A 19,897-nucleotide genomic window follows, 5' to 3' on the forward strand; every position below is an offset into this window, starting at 1 on the left:
GGATATTTCAGTCTCAACTCTTTAAGCATTTACCAGAGTTGTAATCTAAGAAGTAATTCTAGGAGATACACTGAGGAGGAACATGAGTGCAAAAGAATATTTAACCTCACACAAAAAGGCTAAATGCCTGGGACTGACTTCCAGCATTAGTAGTGTGGAAATGGCAATTTCTATGTACCATTTATTTGCAATGTGGTACATGACTTAATGTCCCCACTGTATTCAATGTATTGTACAACTTCATTTGACTTTCAGGTTTCCTGCTTTGTGGCTCCAGTTTCCCTGAAAAGCGAGTAAAATGGCAGACTTGTTTTCCCTTCCAACATATGCTTGCTGAATATTTCTGTCAAGTGCCCTGTGTGTGTATTTTTTCCTGTATTCACTGTGCTTGGTCCCCACATTGCCTGATCACTATATATTTTGTACTTGATTCTGGCACACTGGAAAGTAAGCCTGAAAACTCCCATTGTCAAAAAACCTGTTCTGCCACCTAGGGCTGAATCTTTACTCTGCTCTACTGACGAATGACAGTTGGTGGGGGGGGGGGGGCTCTGCCAAGCTCACCCTGTAATTATCCTGAGTCACCAAGCTAGTCTCTGCTCTCGGAAGATCCTCCAATCCCAATTCCAACAAATAACTTCCCTAACTGCCCTCCACTGTGTCCTAAAATTAACTTCCACACCTCTGGGCTCCACTCCCCTGACCCGAGCATCACACAACATGTCCTAGCAACAGCCAAACAACGACTCCTAGGCGGAGAGGTGGCTAACCCTGGAGGGGGTTGGAGCGACACTACGTGTCCTGGCAACACTTGCCCCAAACAAACACTTGCTTGGGTGAGAGGCCAGCTCTGCAGGGGGCAGGACCAAGAGCCTTATATAAGCCTGTGGAGAAAGGACTGGGGTCTTCTTTTTTCCTTGGCTGCTAGCAGTGTGGTGTGCTGACATGGGTTGGGGCAGAGGCTGCAGAAGTCCTTCTGGCAGGTACCCTTACCCCTGCCTGGTCTTATCAATCTCCCCTAGTTCCCTTCCTCCCCAACCATGCTCTATTTCTCCACCAGTGGGTCTCCTGGCCTCTGTCCCTTCTTCCCCTGCTTCTCTCTCCTGGCCTCTCAGCCTCTGCCCCCCTGCCTGCCTCTTTGCCTCCTTGTCCCCATCTGCTTCTCTGTCCCCATTGGATCCCTGTGTCTGTCTTTGTGTCGCTGCGCCTGCCCCTCTTCCCTTTCCCCCTCACCATCTCTACCGACCCCCTTCTCCATCCCTTTCCTTTCTCCCTTGGTGCCCCCCCCTTGCATCCAAGGGTACTACCCAGACCCTGGGTTCCATGTCAGTGGGTGTGCCTAGCTAGTCCTGTGTGTCTAATTTATCCTGCTGGCAATGAGTATACTTCTCTTCCTGTAATAAATCTGTTCCTGGTTTCTACAAAGATTTTGGTGCCTTCATTGTGTTCATATCTTTCCATGCAACATGGCTGTTATTACCAGAGGGGGCCCCAGTCTGTCTGCGTACACATGACACCCCCACTGTGTCTGTCTTGACTCCCTGGTCCAAAACTGTGGCTCTTACTGGGGTCTCCCACACGGCCTCCCCCATTTTGCCCTGCCTTCCACTTCCACAGTAGTTTGAAGAAAACAAAAGTAAAAATCAGTCAGGCTTGGTACGGACACAGGCCCATACCATGAGAAAAGCGTGAGAAGAAAGACAAATCTGTACTGTGTGCATAGCGCTTGCTGTGTTAGGGTACATACTCAAGATCAGCCTGGCTGTCCTCGTTTGCCCCACATTTTTGTATATCGTAGGGCAGAGTTTTAATATAAACGCCAACATGTATGGCACTAAAACCTTGCTCCATCCTGCCTAACTTGGCAGCTGCAATGTAGAAGTAGGACTGACCCGCTGGAGGTTGCTATGACAACAGTGGGCTGGCAGTACTTGTCCACAATCAGTCGGGTTACATGCTGCATTTGTCAATGCATCTTGTACACCTCCGCCCACAGTTTACCATCATAGCCGCCCCATGCAAGCCAGCATCGTATAGTGCCGCCTCATCAGTACCTGGAAGGATGGTGAGAGTCGCCTCAACACTTTTTCTTCTATTTGCGATTGTGGTAGCAACACATCGGTAATTGCCGGCATCCCTCTGGTCAACTCCATGGATTTGAAGAACACCTCTTGATAAGACGGTTACCCTGTCAGAAAGACAACGAGATGAGTGCATTTTCGTGAGGTTGCTAAAGGTGTGGTCAGAAGGTGAATAAAAAAGTTGCAGAGTAAGGAGTAATATGGAGGTAAAATGGAGTGTCCAACTAGTAAAAATACATTAAGTATAATTATCAGCCTACAGTGAAACTTTCACTGCAATCCCTTGTGCAACATGGAGCCGTTAGAAATCAGATGTAGTCCCTGCTGTTATGTATGAAGACCTGGACATTTCTTAGTAGGGAAATATTTGGGCTGGATGGTCCAGTTTGAGATAGGTGAAGAAATATTACTTTTAGACTTCATAAGAAAGAAATGGCAGGAAACTCCAACTTGGGATAATATGTCAGCAGATTCGTGTGGGCTCAACACATTGCATACAGTCGAATCTCCAGGGATATTGCGCAGGCACACTATTAAGCTTGTGGGCGGGATCACCAATAGTTGTTTCACAAATAGAAATATATAATTGTTGATGCCATTAACAACAATCTATGAGCATCTACATATAGGGAAATCATCTAGTCACAGCATTTTTCAGGTGTACATATTATGGAAGACTTCAGCCACACCTCCAACAAATTTTAAGCACCTCACTGGCATGCATAATACAAAATGGGGTCTCAGGAAAGAAATCGGAAAACAAACTAGATATCCTCAAGAGGATTAGGCCAATGAGGGTTCTCGTCCCTCTTAAACGATCTGAATAAGATTCCCACGGTGCAGGAATACACTCCCCCAACCCCAGCAAAACTGGCGCACATGTATTAGGGGTAAGTTACGAACGCGCAGAATTTGTTTGTGTGGCAACTCGAAAATGCAATAGGGAGGATATGCGTACGGCACCCACCCCACAGACATGCAATGTTACGTCACTTACCGGTCCATGGCGAGCGGCAAGGTGGTTCGATTCACTTCCCACGTGATGATGGCGGGAGGGTGCGCGGTTATTTTGCAAGAAAATCGTGCCACGCCTCCTTCTTGTACCTCGATGGAAACTGGCTGCACCTCAAAATTAGACATGGCTGGAAAACACAGGGAGGGGAGCCGGGATGTTAGTATTTTGAAAAGCTTTAAACGGAGTCAAAACATCACGGTGTGAGGATATTTCAATATGGCGGCACATATTATAACAAAGATTAGAAACGCAAAACATCACGGTGTGAGGATATTTCAATATGGCGGCACATATTATAACAAAGATTAGAAACGCAAAACATCACGGTGTGAGGATATTTCAATATGGCGGCACATATTATAACAAAGATTAGAAACGCAAAACATCACGGTGTGAGGAAATTTCAATATGGCGGCACATAGTATAACAAAGATTTGCAACGCAAAACGAGAGTGAAAAAAAATTCTCTCCAGCAAAACAGCAGCAGAAGAGCACGTAAGCTACAACACACACACTAAGGTCACGGGACTTCAGGGGGCCAATGGGATAGAGCATCAGTTACCAACTTCTTCTGCAAAACTCCTACAGAGAAAATTACTTTAAGATTTAGGGCGTATTAATTGTGCTTGTATTGACTGTGTTAGCATTAGGGATTCAAAATAGTTTCGGTTGTAGTTCGGTGATAAACCTGTCAAATTACAGCCAAACTCGATTACCGTTACGACACTTGGTTCCGCAGAGTTGGGGTTCCAAGTGGTGGTAGAGCAGTGCAATTTCCCATTTTTGGCATCCAGGGGGAGTCCGTGGGATTTTTTGCAGATTTACTGTGCAATAAATCCACCCATTTTTTGAATTACAGAGGAGGATTTACCCCCACAACAAGCTAGGAGGTAAAATTGCCACATTTCCTAGAAAAAAAAAAGATTTTTTTTTAAAAGCGGATTACCAGTGCAGTAATTCTCCCATTCTGCCATCGCCAACTCCACCAAAACCTATAATTTGTCGGTGGGGGGAAAAACAGTGGTAATTTCATTACCACCCAAAAACACGGTAGTAACAAAGTTACCGTTGTTTTTTTCCTGCACCTCCAAACTTGTAATTGTTCCAATTTTAAATATACTGGAGCTATAATGGAGGTCTTGCACTTAAAGTCTAACCCCCCTCCATGCTTTCTCGCAACAATGCCACGCTAGGGCATCGGGTACTAACTTCTGCTTTTCTCCTCAGTGAGGTCAGTGCTCATTTCCTGCTGGACTCTTGGTGCTTCAGGCTGTGAGGAACACAAGGGCAACCTCCCATCTACTGCCTGTGGATCTTCCTCCCAGGTGGCCAGGGAAAGTCCATTGATTTTGGATCCGGACCCTGGGGGTGGATATGCGAGGGAGGATCACCTGGGTGGAGGGACCTTGGGGAGTGGGGAGAGGGTGTCTGCCGGTGAGACATGGTACCCCCTTTTTCCCTATGAGAATGACTCCTACCCTCCCCCTTCCCGCTCTTCCACACAAATCGTATCCCTTTAAAACTGGGATGAGGAAGAGGCGACTAGGAGTAATGCATACTTCTAGTCAGTTTCACCACTTTAGTACTAAGACAAGTAAGATGCCAATTAAGGATCAGAAATGTTCTGTTAATTGGTGTAATGAGGGTCAGGCAAACTACCAGCACTGGCAACCTATTGAAAGGCTACAGGAGCTTAAAAGCATGCCCCAACAGCAAAGCAGGGAGAACCTGCCTAAAGAGAAGGAGGCAGATGTGTGGTGTGGAGCAGCCGGGAGCAGTACCGGCAGAGGACGCTGTGTCTTCTCTGGGGAGGAAAGAGGGGCCGTGACGTGAGCGGTTCGCAGGAGGACCAAAATCCCAGCACTTGCCGGTGTTACGTGTTCCATGTTGGAGCTGGGGAACACAGAGAACTCAGAAGTGCCTCAGGATGCTGCCTGAAGTTTTTCCGAAAGCAAGCGCTGCTCACTGGAACTCCCGATGCCTATCCGGGAGTAGAGAGCAGAACAGCACGAAGATGCCCGGCAAAGTAGAACAGCTCTAGTGAGTGCAAGACAGAGACTACCCGTGCCGGGTTGCTTGGGGGGGGCGAATGTAAAACATTTAATGTGTACGCACAAGCGAAAAGCACATAATAAGAGGGTTTGATACCCAAATGAAGAAATAAGGAATTGTGAATAAATTACCAAGTGTTTTTGAAGGAATCAAGAATCATTAAAAAGGTGGCAAGTATTGGAGAAAATACAACAGCAAATATTGAATGCTGAGCTAAAAAAAGACATGGAAATAATGTGAAATTTTAGCACAAATGGAAAACGAATAATGTGCTATGTTGAAAGGAGTGAAACTTGTTACAAGCATTAAGAAACAAAGTGAACACCGTTATGAACATTCATGAACTGAACGCAAAACAAGTGTAAAAGACAAGTTGTTGAACTTAGAGGGGCGAGGTGACAAGGCGGTGGAAGAAGACATACACCATCAAACAAGGTGAATGGAAGTTGTGGCAAAGACAAAAAAATGCCAATATATTAATAGGGATTAAGCCCCAAAGTTGCCAGAAAGAAACCACAGCAGATGTTAAGTGTGAACACTGGTTCTAGGTGGAAAGCCAGTGCTAATGTAGAAGAACTAAGAGCATCAAAAAGTGCCACGGGTTATTGGTTGCATGACCTGTAATGGGTGGGTCATGTGGTCTGACAACTGTGCCTAGACCGAGTAGGCCAACTTGGGAAAGAGCCAAGAAAAGCCCAAAGACAAAGGCTGCGTGCTATAAATGCTCAAATGAAAGAGAGCATCTGTTTTGGTACAAGTCGAAAGGAGTAAAAGTTGAAGCTGACAACATTGGTGAAAATCGAGAGACTTGAACCATTTTGGAACTGTGGTGGTCTTGGGGAAAGGAACCCCGATATATCTTGGAATTGTGTTACACATGGGGAAAGGACCCCCAAGCGCTTTTTGTGGAACTGTTTGAACTTGGGGAAGGGAAACCTGAACATGGGTCAGCTAGTGAATCTGTTGTCTGTGTCTTGCTTTGTGATGCCTTCACAAGGCACAAGAGAAGTGTGCTATGAGAACGGTTCAAAACAAGCCAACACTCCAACATACACAGCCACACACAGTGTTGATAAAGGGTCACTTTTGGTACCACTTAAGGCAAACTAAGCTTGCAAAAGCTCTAAATTAAGTTGCTTATTGACTTTTAAACAAAACATGCACCAAATAAACAATTTGTACTACTCACCCCCCAGCCATGAAGGGCGACAGCCATCCTCCTGCTCTACCTCATGTCCTCCAGCCCACTACTCATCGCCGCTTGCAGTGTTCCCCAAGTCCTCATGACCCCAATTCTCCTCTCCAGGTCCTCACAGATTTCAGCCAAGTTTCATAGCCACTTTTGTAGACCTTCTCCTGTGCATCCACTCAGGTCTCAATGGTGTGGTCTACCTTGGGGATATCGTAGTGCCTTTTCGAACCAACTAGTTTCCGGGCCAAATTCTTAGGCTAATTTTATCACACTATTGTCCCCAAACCCCTTTAACCAATAAAACTACCACCCTACAACATTTAGTGTTAATTCCAAAATGTCCTAGTCCAAATGTGATCACAAGAGCAAAACAGGTTGCCTACAAGGGACAAAACCTATGCCACTGACATCCAAAGAAAAGGCGGGAAAACTAGGCGCTCCAGAGGGTGGAACTGAAGAGCAACACCACAGCCCTGCACGCGGATTCACTGAGCGAGCACCATTTGATACCGCTCTCGCCTCCAGCATATCGAATTTGGAGCAGGGTACCCCTTGTGCCCAGATTATGAGCGTGGCACTAACCTCATTTCTCATTGTGGAGGACAAGGCCCCCGCCCCTTTCCCCCACCTGGTTCAACTGTGTCCCGGGGTAAACGCTACATGACAGCATCCAGCACAATATAAAAGCTGAACGGGAATTGTCACCTGAGAAAGCACTACACACTGTTCTACGTGCTTAGACAGCACCAACGCCCGCTAACTGCTTGCCACAGGGAACATGGGAACCCAACAGCTTTAAAATAAAAAGTGTAATCCTTTATCTCCTCAGTATCACCCCTTGCAAGGGTATACACATATTTTTACAGTAAATATCTTACATCCTTTAAAATCATTTAAAGGAAGGTATGAATTACATAAGCATACAAGACAGTTTGGATACCGTATCACCTTCCTGTGACAGTCAATAAACATTTTGTACGAAAATAGCTAAAAATACATTCGCAGCTTCTCCACAGCCCTAAAAGTAGTGCTAGGAGTCCAGGGCTCCATAAACCAAACAAGACAACGTCCGAAGAGCACTGCATTGCCCTCACAAACATGGCAATAAACCCGGATATTTTCAGGAAATCCCTACATCCCGATAAGACCCACCCCCGTCCCCCTAACCCCCACCCCCCCGTTATTTACAGCTGAAAAGGAGCCTCTAATGACTGGAGCATAGAGGGCTCCTTCCGTGCCTAGCTACGACTCGTTGATCTCATGCTACCCTAAAAGTAACAGAGGACAAATGTAAACATGTACAAAATGGCCCCGGTGGAAGCTTCCAGAGGCCAGCCCACATTGATGCAGCCAGTCACAGTGTTTATGGGCAGAGCAGTTGAGGCCTAACCTCACTGCTTCTTGGCAATTTTGGCACAGTCCGGTGGAGGTTGCTCGTGGGTGTATTTTTAGAGGAGATGGCACCTTAAGGTTTGTGGTAGATTGTCAGAGGCGCAGGCCACACCAGGACGCCCACCGCAGATTAACATCAATAACCAGAATGACTGTGCCTGGTCAGCCATCTAAGCAGCACTCTATAACACTTGTCTCGTGACCACAGCTCACCAGGAAAACAACCCCTAGCAGTAAGCCAGAGGGAGCCCCATAACAAGACTATGGGTGTCCGCATAGCAGCACTGCACCCCGCGCCCAGCAAGTTCGGCAAACATATCAAAATAGTTACATTCTCCATTTGTATAAAAAAATGACACAATAAAGAATGCCCAAGAACTCAATGCCACTTTATAAATTGTCGCAAAATAGCATTGTGACAAAGGGCTTACATACACGTGTTGTTGGGCTTGAACCAGACTCCCAATCTAGAGTCTAAGTGAACCCCAGCTGTACATTTTTCAGAGTTCAGCAAGGCAGGCGGGCTCTATAACCTTCCCCTACACCACAAGAAATGGGGGCAGTCATGGGCAACGAAAAAAGGTCAGACAGCTTGAACCCCCCAAAGCAGAGAAGGTCAGGGCCGGTAAATCCACAACCATGAGACCTGAGCTAGAAACCCACCATCCATTATTTAGGGGGTAATGATGAGCACCCCAGGAAATATTAGAACGAGAATAAAACAGCACCTATCAAACTCCAGGGCAAGAGACTGATAAAAATGAAAAGAATGAAACCAAAAAATACAACAAACCCAACACAGCAGCGTGTTATAGGTAGGAAATAAGGACAAGATGCATCATTGACAAGTCAGTGCATAGAGGCAAAAAACAAGCAACCAAAGTAAAAAAAAAACATCACTTTCAAATGTTCCTGCAGAGACATATTTACAGTGGTTCATTTAAAGGTATATTTTTTTTTACAATTTAGTTTGTATTTTCTAAAGGTGGAAAACAGTGGGAATGCTGCTTCGCAATGAATCCTCATATCAGCAGCAATGCCAAGGGGTGAAAGAAATGACACACTTAATAGTGTTATCTGCAAACAACACTAAAATAATAAAAAGATAGTCAAAAATACTATTATTTAATTATCATATAAATGTGTGAAATAAATGTACGCAACGATTCAAAATGGAGATCTTTACAGAGAGCGTTTTAAATGTTACAACCTTACTTTTTGGTACACAATTTATCGACCTCGGAAAGAGGATGGCTGGGTCAGTCCCCTGCCTGGATTCGAACTTGCAAGTGGAAGCTGAATGCAGGCAAGTGGTTAACTCGCGAACTAGCCTCCCGGTTTCGTCCTTTAAATCCGACCTATTAGCGGCTGACCTATGTGCTGACATCCGGGAAGGGGCACATTTTGTTGCAAAACATGAATATTGTATTAGCTCAGCGACTTTTATTGGAATGAGGAATACATCAGGAAATTAAATAAGAAAAAGTTGAGAAAACGTTTTTTTGGCTAAAAATAGAGAGCTTACTTCCTAATTTGGGAGTTGGTCAAAATGTTATGTTATTTAATATTTGTATAGCGCCTACTGCCGTTGTGATTGCGTCGAAGTGCTCTGGGGTGGAAGTCCCTTGGAAGACTGTAGTCTGTGCAAACCTGTAAATAAAAAGAGCATTGCATTGCATGCAAATAGTAATTAGGATTAGGTGACTGGTCAATTACTAGGAGAAGCGACTGATTTAACACATAAATATCGCGCAGTGCATCATGTTCGGGTGAAGCGATGACTGCTAGGTCAGCGACTACGTGACAGCTGCCACAACATTTTCGTGAGCTCAGCTGTATTCTATGGGTTGCAGTGAAATGGGTATTATATTCTGCCCATCAGGGGTGTTGCTAGGTCTGGAAAAGATCCGGGGCTACACTAATGTCGGGACTCGGGGGCTAGCTATAGCCTTTTGGTTGTAGACATTGAGCTTCTATTCAGGGTTACAACCAAAAGACAAGGGGCTATAGCCCGCTAACCCCCCCTCCCAGCAACGCCTCTGCTGCCCACTCCTAGGGGAACTATCTACTGTTGAGGGCTCGGCTATACTTTACATGCAGAACATATGCACAGTGAATAACATGCAGTCACATGCAAATGACATGCACAGTTGTCAGATATGTCAAAAAGATACATTCAATACTATGCGCGCTATGAAGCATTTCTCCATATTCCTCTCCATTCAGCAGAGTTTAGGTTATTGGCCTTTCTGTGGGATTTTGAGAAACTACTGGTTTATTTTTTGTTTATAGGGAGAATTGGTGTAATTGTATCAATGTAGGGAAGATTTTAGGTTAACAGCATCATCTAGGAGATTGTTAACTATTTAGGGGAAGTTCCTCAAACGCGGGGAGCCTTCAGTAGTCTGGATCTGTAGGATGCAGTAAAAGCAGTTCAATCTATGGAGCAGGTGGTCCTGATCTGCTCTGGAATCCCATCCTTTCCACATATCGAACGTGTTACAGGTTGATCTGTTGGCCACCTCGATGGCCCCAAGTGGAACACATTTTCACCAAGGCAAAGAGACGACCGTTTCGTTTTTTGGGGGTGGCCGGTGTATGCACAAGGGTCTGCCTTCTGGCTCCGATATTGCCATCTTATCCTATATATTCGCCCACAATCGTTCAGATCAGTTCATTAAATGCCCAGCTAAGCCAAGGCATTCGCTGTTGTAATCCTATTTCCCTGACACTCATTTACTTGCCTACAGGAGCGGCCTGCGATCTGGTCCATGAATGCATTATTTCAAGCTTGCCAGTCATCCAGGCCCGTGGACGTTATTGAATTCCACTGTGTGCTTGCAGTGAGCCTCGTTCTGAAAAGGAGTCCAGCTGTGCGCTTCATGCTTCGCTAAATTGCCGTGGCCCATCTACTTGATATTTGAGGCCCAACATAACACATTCCAATTCCCATTTCCAAGGGAACGGAGCGTGGATAATTCGCCACGTCCCTCTCCCTGGTGGACGGTCTCCAGAGGAAATCCTCAAGCGCTGAACCGTGTGTAGGCGCTGGATATTGTGGGTCTCGGGGAACAGCTAAGGACTGGAGTAAACTGGGGATTTGGGGGGTTGTTTTTTTGACGAGGCCACCGTTCCAACACCAATAATACTTAAATTTCAGAGGAGAGCGAAACGACAAGCTATGAATGGCAATGCAGGACTCTCTTAAGAGAAGCAGCCTTCTAAACCCTGCCCCAATAGAAGCCGGCAGCTGCCCTATTGGAAGTAGTGCCCCGGCGGGCAGGGTGCTTTCCTACCACTAAAGCACAATGTTACTACTGAGAGAGGAGGGTGGTCTTGGAAACTGCTTCTCTAGGCTTCTTTGCTAAAACCTAGAAGCAGCTCAACCCTAGACTGGACTCCATAAACTCTCAGTGTCAAAAGGCAGCATAAGGCAGTGGGGGTGGGTGTGTGTGGGGGCAGCGCGTTTAACATATCTACTGCTGCACCCTTCTTGCGGAAAGGCAAAATCACCCAACATCTATGCAAACATTTTGATGGGATACTGAGCCAGGCGGTAGTTAGGGAAATGTTACATTTGTATATAGTGCTTCATGACAGATTCCTCCGGCTTCAATGTAAGCACTGCGTGACTAGGTGCTACTATTGACCGATTTGATTCTATGTTCATCCTTCCCCTGTTTTATTTTATTTTAAACTTTTATTTTTTTGGGGGGGGGGTGGTTTCACTGCACTATTTTTCCAAAAAATCTTTGCTAAAAAATGTTTTTTTTTTGGGGGGGGGCCCACCAATCCTCCCTCCACTATTATTTATCCCAATACGCCACCCCAACTATATGCCCTCCCCCCTCATATTTTTTCGATGTTTTTTTCGGCAAAATGTTTTCGGCAAAAAGTGCAGCGGAAAAAAACCGGGGGTTGAATGAACATCGTACCCACGATGTAACTGTGCCCAATTTAATTAACCTTGGAATGGTGAATGGCGAACAGAACACAACCAGAGTTCGTACTTGCAAAGTGCTGGCTGACCCCATGTGTGAGGCAAGTGTTTTAACTCGTGAGCTTTACACCCGGTTATGCATATTTTCCTGGAGCATATTCATCTGGGTATCCCGAAAAGGAATGCTAGGGCTTTAACCAGTAACGGTGCTGTAGAGAAGCGGGGCTGCCTTTTCGCAGTGCGCCCACTAGCCTGGCACTAGTTAGCGCCGATACATACTACAATGATAAGGAAGAGGCTTCTTGGGACCTGCTACCAGGCGGGTAGAAGAGATAAGCCAAAGGAGGGTGCACAATATGTCCATGTGGGTCTTTTGCCCTTCAATCCAGTGTGGCGGTTTTCACTAACTGGCCATAACCGTGGCAGGATGTTAATGGAACATGCTAACGCCTGACATTATGATTGCAAAGCCACAAGGATGCTTTAGAAACGTGACCAGGATCACTTCTGCGACCCCTGTGACAAACAAACCCAACAATATACAAGTGTGAGCTGTAAAATGCGGGGGTGAGGACGGGGGCATTTAAGAACTCTAGTGTCAAATCAGCGGCCTGGATTGTGGCTTTTCGTGAGCTAGTGTGACATGTACGGGTGTGGAGAAGCATACAGCGCATTACTAAGGAGAGCAGTGATTACTATTCAGGCGAGTGATGGCCTGCGTCGCATCTAGACAGATTTGTGAATGTTAGCAAATGACACACTCAGATAGAATTGTGAATGTTAACCTGCGCCGCATCCAGACAAACTGGTGAATACTACAATGTGCCACATCTAGATATAATTGTGAAAGTTAGCCTGTGCCACACCTACACAGATTGGTGAATCTTAAATGTGCCACATCTAGATAGATTTGTAAAAGTTAGCCTGCGCCACATCCCGACAGACTGGTGGATACTGGCGTGTGCCGCATCTGGATAGAATTGTGAGGGCTAGCAAGCAACACATTTAGAATTGTGAATATTAGCATGTGCCACACTCAGTGAATGTTGACCTGCGCCGCACCTACACAGATAGAAGAATGTCAAACGTGCCACATCTAGATAGATCTGTGAAAGTTAGCCTGCGCCACATCCAAACTGGTGAATACGAGCATGTGCCACATCTAGATAGAATTGTCAAAGCTAGCAAGCGGCACACATGCAACTGTGAATGTTGGCATGTGCCGCACTGGACAGAATTTGTAAATGATTGGCATGCATCGCACCTCGATGAGATTGTGAATGTTGGCAAGTGTCACGCTTGGATGGAGTCATAGATGTTGGTCTCCACCATAACTGGATGGGATTGGGAAGATTAGCAGGTGCCGCACTTAGATTGGGAGGGTTGGCCTTGCGTCGCATCTGTATGGGTTCGCAGGTGTTGGCATGTGCCGCACTTGGATAGAGTTGTTAATTCCGTCTGGTGCCACACTTGGATGGTTTTGTGGATCTTGGCTTGCATCGCATCTAGCCGGATCTGTGAATATTAGCAAGTGCATTCAATGCATTGTGATGCCTAGGCCTCCCCCACTCCGCGGGACTCTCTGACCTAGATGTGCCCTCCATCTCTGTCCATTATATATGTTGAGACCCACCTATTATGGGGCCTGGAGCTTTCTCCCCCTGTTCAGGACTCTCATGCCTAGGGATAACCTCCATCCTTGCATACTATATGGTGAATCGAAATTTATTGTGAAGCCTGGACCTCTTTACGACTTTGCAGCGCACTTGGATCCAGGTGTGGCCTACACATACGCCCACTGTATGGTGAAATGGAGCATACTGTAAGACCAGGGCCTTCCCCCACTATACAGGATCCTCAAAATCTAGGCATTCAGCCATACTGTCAAAGTTAGCTGCAAAACACAGAACCCACTAACCAAAAAGCTCAAACTTCCTGCATACTTAACGCACGCAAAAAACTCAAACCACCACCTCTCGCACAGCAAACTGCATGCACTTCACCACACCGCAACACCACATAAGCCGCGCCAACAGCACACAAGGACTGACATCGATCCGATACTCGCACCAAAACTCAGAGCACAGTGTATACCGAATGAAGCTGCCAACAGCACACCACCTCTACTTCCCCTCCACCCGATTAACCCTACCCCACCCTCCTCCTTATTTACAGATCCGCCAGAGCGCCTGGGGAACAATTCCATTGGTGACGGTGCGCTATATCAGTACTTTTAACATAACATTCAAGGTACAGCAAGTCGCCTTTTCAAGTCGGCGCTGTCCCCATGCATAGCTGCCATTATAGCATGAGGGCTCCAATCAACAGCTTTTTAGCCAGACACTTTGAATTCTGGGATGTGTCATGTGTTTCATACAGGGTTGTGGGCAACAATAACGCCGATTGTTCTCTGGGTTGATACCTCTTTGCTGCCTAGTATTACCTCCCTATCATAAGGGCTTGCATGGGAAATGCTTACCGTATCTCCATTTCACCTTCATTCTGTTGCTCCTTGGAGGCCTTGAAGCCGTCCCTCTCAGCCTGCTTGAGTTGGGCTTAGACCAGTGACGTTCAGGTCCAGGTTGATGGGATGGTTCTGGTCATGAGGGATGAGTGGGTTTCATAGGATGTCCCAGGAAGGGCCTTCAAAACTAGATTTATTTTCCAAGTGAAGAAAGGGGTGCCTGCTTATGGGTGGAGGCATGGACGAGGAAGAGTAGGCCTATGAGTAACATACGCCACAGCGTTCCCAATCTAAAATGCAATTTGCCTTCTTAAGAATACTTTATCAGAGCTTTCAAAACTCCCAGTTCCCTGAGGAAGAGCCATCTAGTCTGTTTTTTTCTTGGAATTCTATGATTTGAAGTCCCCAATTAGATGAAACTAAACCCCAGGATTCCAAGAAAACCCACACTGGCAATGCTATTCATCAGGCACTGCGATAGTAGTATTAACTGGCAACCGATGGTAGCAGTTGCAAAATGGTGCGAGTACCCGGGCATCTAATTGCAGTGCATGGCAAAGCTCTGTGTCCCTCCTCATATGCAATTTTTCCCGCATCTGTTCTCTAATGCAATAGTTTCGACTCAGTGCCACCTAATAACCCAAACTAAAAAGGGGACTGGGTAGAGGTCAGAGAGGGCGTGAAGTAAAGGGTATGACATTTCCTTACTTCTCAGGGAAATCCATGATCGTTCCCTTACTTTATGTCACCCAAACTAACGTTAACATTCCTGGGTAGCAATTTCTTTGTTTTTTTTTTTAAACTTCTCCCCTACTGGAGATTCAAACCTGAGCCCTGTCGATAACAAGAAAGTAACATTACATGCCTGGATTGCTGTTTATTTCAATAGACTGCCAGGGACATAAAGCATTCCCAAGCGACCAAAAAGCCCAGATTTGCATATGAATTGCTGTAGGTGCAGCAGTGTTTGCAGGTGAGGGGTGTATGTGGCTATAGACATGGGCATGCCACTTAAGAGGTGCGAATGGTTAGTGGTTGGAAGGGGAGCCGGCGTAAAGCTCCATGCTGTGCGGGATACTTACACACTAACGCATTTTCTTGCACTGTGTTTTCTTCAGTCTTGCTAAACTGTTGTAAAACGCAGCATTGCAGGGTGGAGTGGAGGAAAGTAAGGACCCAGTATGTTAAAGGGGCTGGCAGGGCCGGACCCCCTTCTACATACTTGCTGGGCATAGACATGGGAGTCAGCGAGTTGGGTTGTCAACTGGCGCATGGGAAGACTGTGCGTCCCTTTTATTGAAGGCATCACGTGATGTGTGCTAGGTGTGCCTAACACGTGAGACCGCATAAGACCAGGAGGGGCTTCAGTTATAACATCCTGTGCCAAAGGTAAATGTTCAAACGACATAAGGTGACATTCAGCAGTTTTGAGCAAGTGCATGGCAAAGCATTCCATTACTTACAATTGTGAACACATTATGATCAGGCAGTTTGTCACAGGATGTCAGTCACACATCACATACATTTAAAACCCAGCCAGTGGGGCACTGGACGTTACACACATACAGCACACTGTATTATTCCAGGAGAGGTGAAGCGTGCATGACATGCGCCTTTACTGGATCCAATTTAAGCATTTTTGACTTGCCAGAAACACAGCTTTTGCTGGCTCCTCTTTAAGCAAATTGAACATGCGTGACCCCAACTTATTACTGCGCCCACTGTAATCATTTGGCACATGCGGGATCACATCTTCAAAACAGCACATGACAAGTCACTACGCTACACACACGGGTAACTGTTCTTTTCTAGTTCAGTGCCAGAGAAAGTTCCTTGCACGTAGAGCAAACTGGGAAAGCAGCATTGGGGGATCCCGGGTGCCACAACAGCTGCAGTTGATTGGTTTATAGGTAGGACGCTGGACAGATGACAGGTTGCAGTCACGGGCCGCCACGTTATACCCCCCAGTCAGGAGCAATCTTTCCCCTTTGCGGCAGCAGGCCACGTTGTCTCCTTCGCTCTCCCATGTGGGCATATGATTGTGATCGGCAGGTGAGCCGGGCCGCATTATGACGCAGTCGCTTTATGCATGCAGCGACAGCTGAGGCCGCCCTACACCTATGATCCGCCAGGCGGGAGATAAATTTATTCTAAGGTGCCCCATTTCATAGCGCAGCAAAGGCCGTGCTGCTTCTTCACTCCCCCAGTCAGAAGATGTATTTTTTCCTTGTGGCAGTGCACCACGTGCCTCCCTCAACCCCATGCGGGAGCACTCTTTCTCTCAGCAGCGGCGACCACTCGACGCTGCCCCCGGCGGAGGCTGCACAATGGTAGCGGAGTAAGCCGCACCTTCTCCCCGCCACTAACAACAGCTGCGGCGGCGGAAGTGCTCCTCTCTCCCCGACAGGAGTTCTTTTCACTGGCTACTACTACCGCACACCCCGGGCTCTTTGGTGTACACGATTCTCTGCGGCGGGCCGCTGTGCCCGACAGTTCAGTTGCTGGATGGTGCATGTAAACCTGCGCTGGGGACTCCAGTTGCTGGGCGCCCGTACACCACGGGACCTCGCCAGCCATGCTGATGGTTGTCAGGCAAAATCAGAAGTGGTTGGTGGGAGCTCCGCACGGCACACACTCCCCCAGCGTGTACAAGCATTTCCAGGCGGCGTGCGAGTTGCCATAGTCCTCGTCGCCAGTTGTTATGGGGGCCGTCAGGGCCGTACCCCCTGTACTGCATACTTGCTGGGCACAGACATAGTAGTCAGTGAGTTTAGTTGTCAACTGGCTTTCTTTCTTTCAATTATCGGAGGCGTGGCCGGACCCACGCAGGCGCTTCCCCATCCTAAAGGATGATGTGCACCAGACCCACCAATCATTACTTAGCTTACATAAACTCACAACTCCTCCCACCGCCCCGTCTGCCTCACAAAATCCAACATCACACTGCTCCTCCTCCTACCTCTCACCCCGCCACCTCCCAGCAAAGTCCTCCCACTCAGCTCAGCCACACCTAGCGCAGTCAACCGAACCCTCATCAATTCTCTCTCTTCAACATGTCTCTCACACCTAAGCAAAAAATGTCCCACAGTCTCAGGCACCCCACACACTGCACAGTCCCTCAACTCACGCTTCCCCACTCGAAACAGACAGTCATTCAGCCCCACATGCCCTATCCTCAACCGATTCAGCATCACCTCCTCCCCCCTCCTCCATTCCAGACTCCCTGCATCCACCTTCACCGACACTTTTCCACGAACACCAAACATCCACCTGCCCTTCACCCCACTCACCCACTTCTCCTGCCACTCATCCATGACCCGTCTCACCATCACAGCCTTCACCTCATCCACACTCAAAGGCAACCTCACATCAACCGCTCCCCTCCTCATACCCTCACCCGCCGCCAGATCCACCAACTCATTACCCAAAATGCCACTGTGACTGGGGACCCACGCCAACTCCAAATCCATTCCCCCACGCACACACTGATCAATCTTCCTCCTGATATCCAAAATCACATCCTTCCTATCACCATCCCCTGCCACAATCGCCTGCAATTCACTCAATGAATCCGAGAACACCACCACCTTCTCATACCCCAACTCGCACACCCTATCAATCGCCACCAACTCAGCCGTACAAATAGACACATAATTCATCAGTCGCCCCACTTTATACTCCCCATTGTTTTCCAAATAATAGTCCATACCCACTCTCCCAGACACAGGATCTTTCGAACCATCCGTGAACACCTTGCATCCTTCCTTCCCTGCCACATACGCCTGACCCAAAGCCTTGATCTCACCCCGCAAACCTCGCTTCTTCGACACCACACTCGCCAACTCTAAACACACCTTTGGAGACCCCATCATCCACATCGGCCATCTCACCAAATCCATACCCGTCACAGCCAACAACCCGCCTACACCCCACTTCACCCCTTTCTCCCACATATGAAATCCCAAAGTGCCCCCCTTCCTCCTCCACCGGTCCCTATAGTAGTCACACCACCAATTATACTTCAAACATTCACGCACCGTATGAGCCACACTCTTCGCACTGCACCCACCACCTCATATTCAACGCATCTCTCCTCAACCCCAACAGGAAGCCGTGCACCCCTTATATTGAAGGCATCACTGCACGAGTCCAGGAAGGGCTTAAGTTACAACACAGTATGGGGTTCGATTGTGGGGCAGACAGTGAGTAGGGTAAAGTGTGGGGAGGGTAGTGAGCAGAAATAGGGCGTGGCCACTGGAACATAATTCCACTTCTTTTTGTTTGACACTTGGACCACTGGGACTGGGTGTCTTTCTCACTCACGGAGAAACAATGATTCTGTAAAAACTTGTAACGCGCCCACATACCTCCAGGTTTGGAGCGCTATATAAATAAACAAACCTAGAACTAAGAGATTTGAGAGCTCTTATTTCATATTAACAAGTTGCTTTCTTTCCCCGTCAATGTTGTTGAGACGAAACCTGAATTCAAACATGCATTTCGAAAGTTTGTATTCGAGTGTTCAAACTAACGAATACAGGCGTGAGCCCATTTTGCCGTTGCATTTTATGATCAGTGCTGCCTCTCACCCATCCCTGGTCATGAAAGGCAGCTCGTGAAAGCATGGGAAAGGTTCCATGGGGGTCAGCAGTCCGGCTCTGGGCTGGCTCCCACAGGAGGAAGGAAACCTTCCCCAGGAGCTGCGGACGCTTTCCAGGAACATCCACGCAGCATGTCGGCGGCTGGCAGCTCCTCGCCTCGGCTTGCTTCAAATGCCAGCTTTCTAGGGAGCAGCAGCAGCCAGGCAAGTGTTTCCGCCTACGCACACGTGAACTGACCCGGCCGTAAACTAGCCACCCCGCCCCCCACCCCCCGTGGGCTGCTTCCGGCGCATCAGGAAGATGATGGCAGCGCGCCCGACTTCCAGGCCATGCGCCGCAAGAAAACACGGCCATGCGCCATAGGCTGCAGAAATGGCAGGAAAACTGGATGAAGTCATAGCTCAACGTGCACTGAAAATACTGCCTCTGCATATCAAATATTAAAAATGATAATGCGCTTCATGCCGGGACTGGGTATCGAACACGTGCTGCTCGGTGCCGTCTTGCAGCCCCCCCTCCGTCCCTCCCCAAACAGGCTTGTTTAGAAGAAAGTACCTTATCTCTGAGCTATCCTGCCAGCCCAGCCACCGGTACACGGCCTATTATAGTTGTATACCCCTTAAAAAGGAAAGCACAAAAGTTTAATGCTTTCGATTTACATCTCATCAAATTGAATACAACGTGCGGCAATTACACACACACACACGCACACACATACACACACACACACACCCCTATGAAGAGAATATGCAAATCCCTCGAGGACTGTCGCCTGCTGTAAAGTGACCTGTGTAAACAGGAGAACTTGCCAAAGTGCAATAATCTGAGTCTGTTATCTAACTAACTCAAAGGGCTTAGTTTACCCTAGAAATGTTATAGTATTGCAAGGATTTCTGTAACTACCAGGTGTGACCAAACATTAAAGGCCGAGCTTTACATGCAGCCCTAAAACCACAAAAGTGAAAAGAATGCTTGGATAAAACCACCAACGCTGGGCCACAGTGGATATCGTGGCGTATCCTCGGAAGGTTTAAAGGGAAATGTAGCGCTGCACAAACAACAGAGGGACAAAAACTGATGTGCAAGAAGGGGAAAGAAAATTGCACATGGACTCGCGTTTCCATGAGAAAATCCTATTCCAGAACGAGCTAAACTTCCTC

The 19,897-nt window shown here is 47.4% G+C and overlaps 1 protein-coding gene across 1 annotated transcript in view; it reads right to left on the reverse strand.

Moving 5' to 3' along the window:
• PRTG (protogenin) overlaps nucleotides 1–19,897 on the reverse strand; it is a 214,864-nt gene that overhangs the window by 105,075 nt on the left and 89,892 nt on the right. Inside the window, exons 3-4 of the mRNA XM_069624881.1 lie at nucleotides 3,079–3,223; nucleotides 2,055–2,188 (exon numbers count right to left, since the gene is read on the reverse strand). Of these exons, the coding sequence (XP_069480982.1) occupies nucleotides 2,055–2,188; nucleotides 3,079–3,223 (279 nt within the window). The remainder of the gene's footprint in view (nucleotides 1–2,054; nucleotides 2,189–3,078; nucleotides 3,224–19,897) is intronic.

This window comes from Ambystoma mexicanum, chromosome 11, assembly GCF_040938575.1.
Source record: "Ambystoma mexicanum isolate Mex_15411 chromosome 11, UKY_AmexF1_1, whole genome shotgun sequence".
NCBI classification, from domain to species: Eukaryota; Metazoa; Chordata; class Amphibia; order Caudata; family Ambystomatidae; genus Ambystoma; species Ambystoma mexicanum.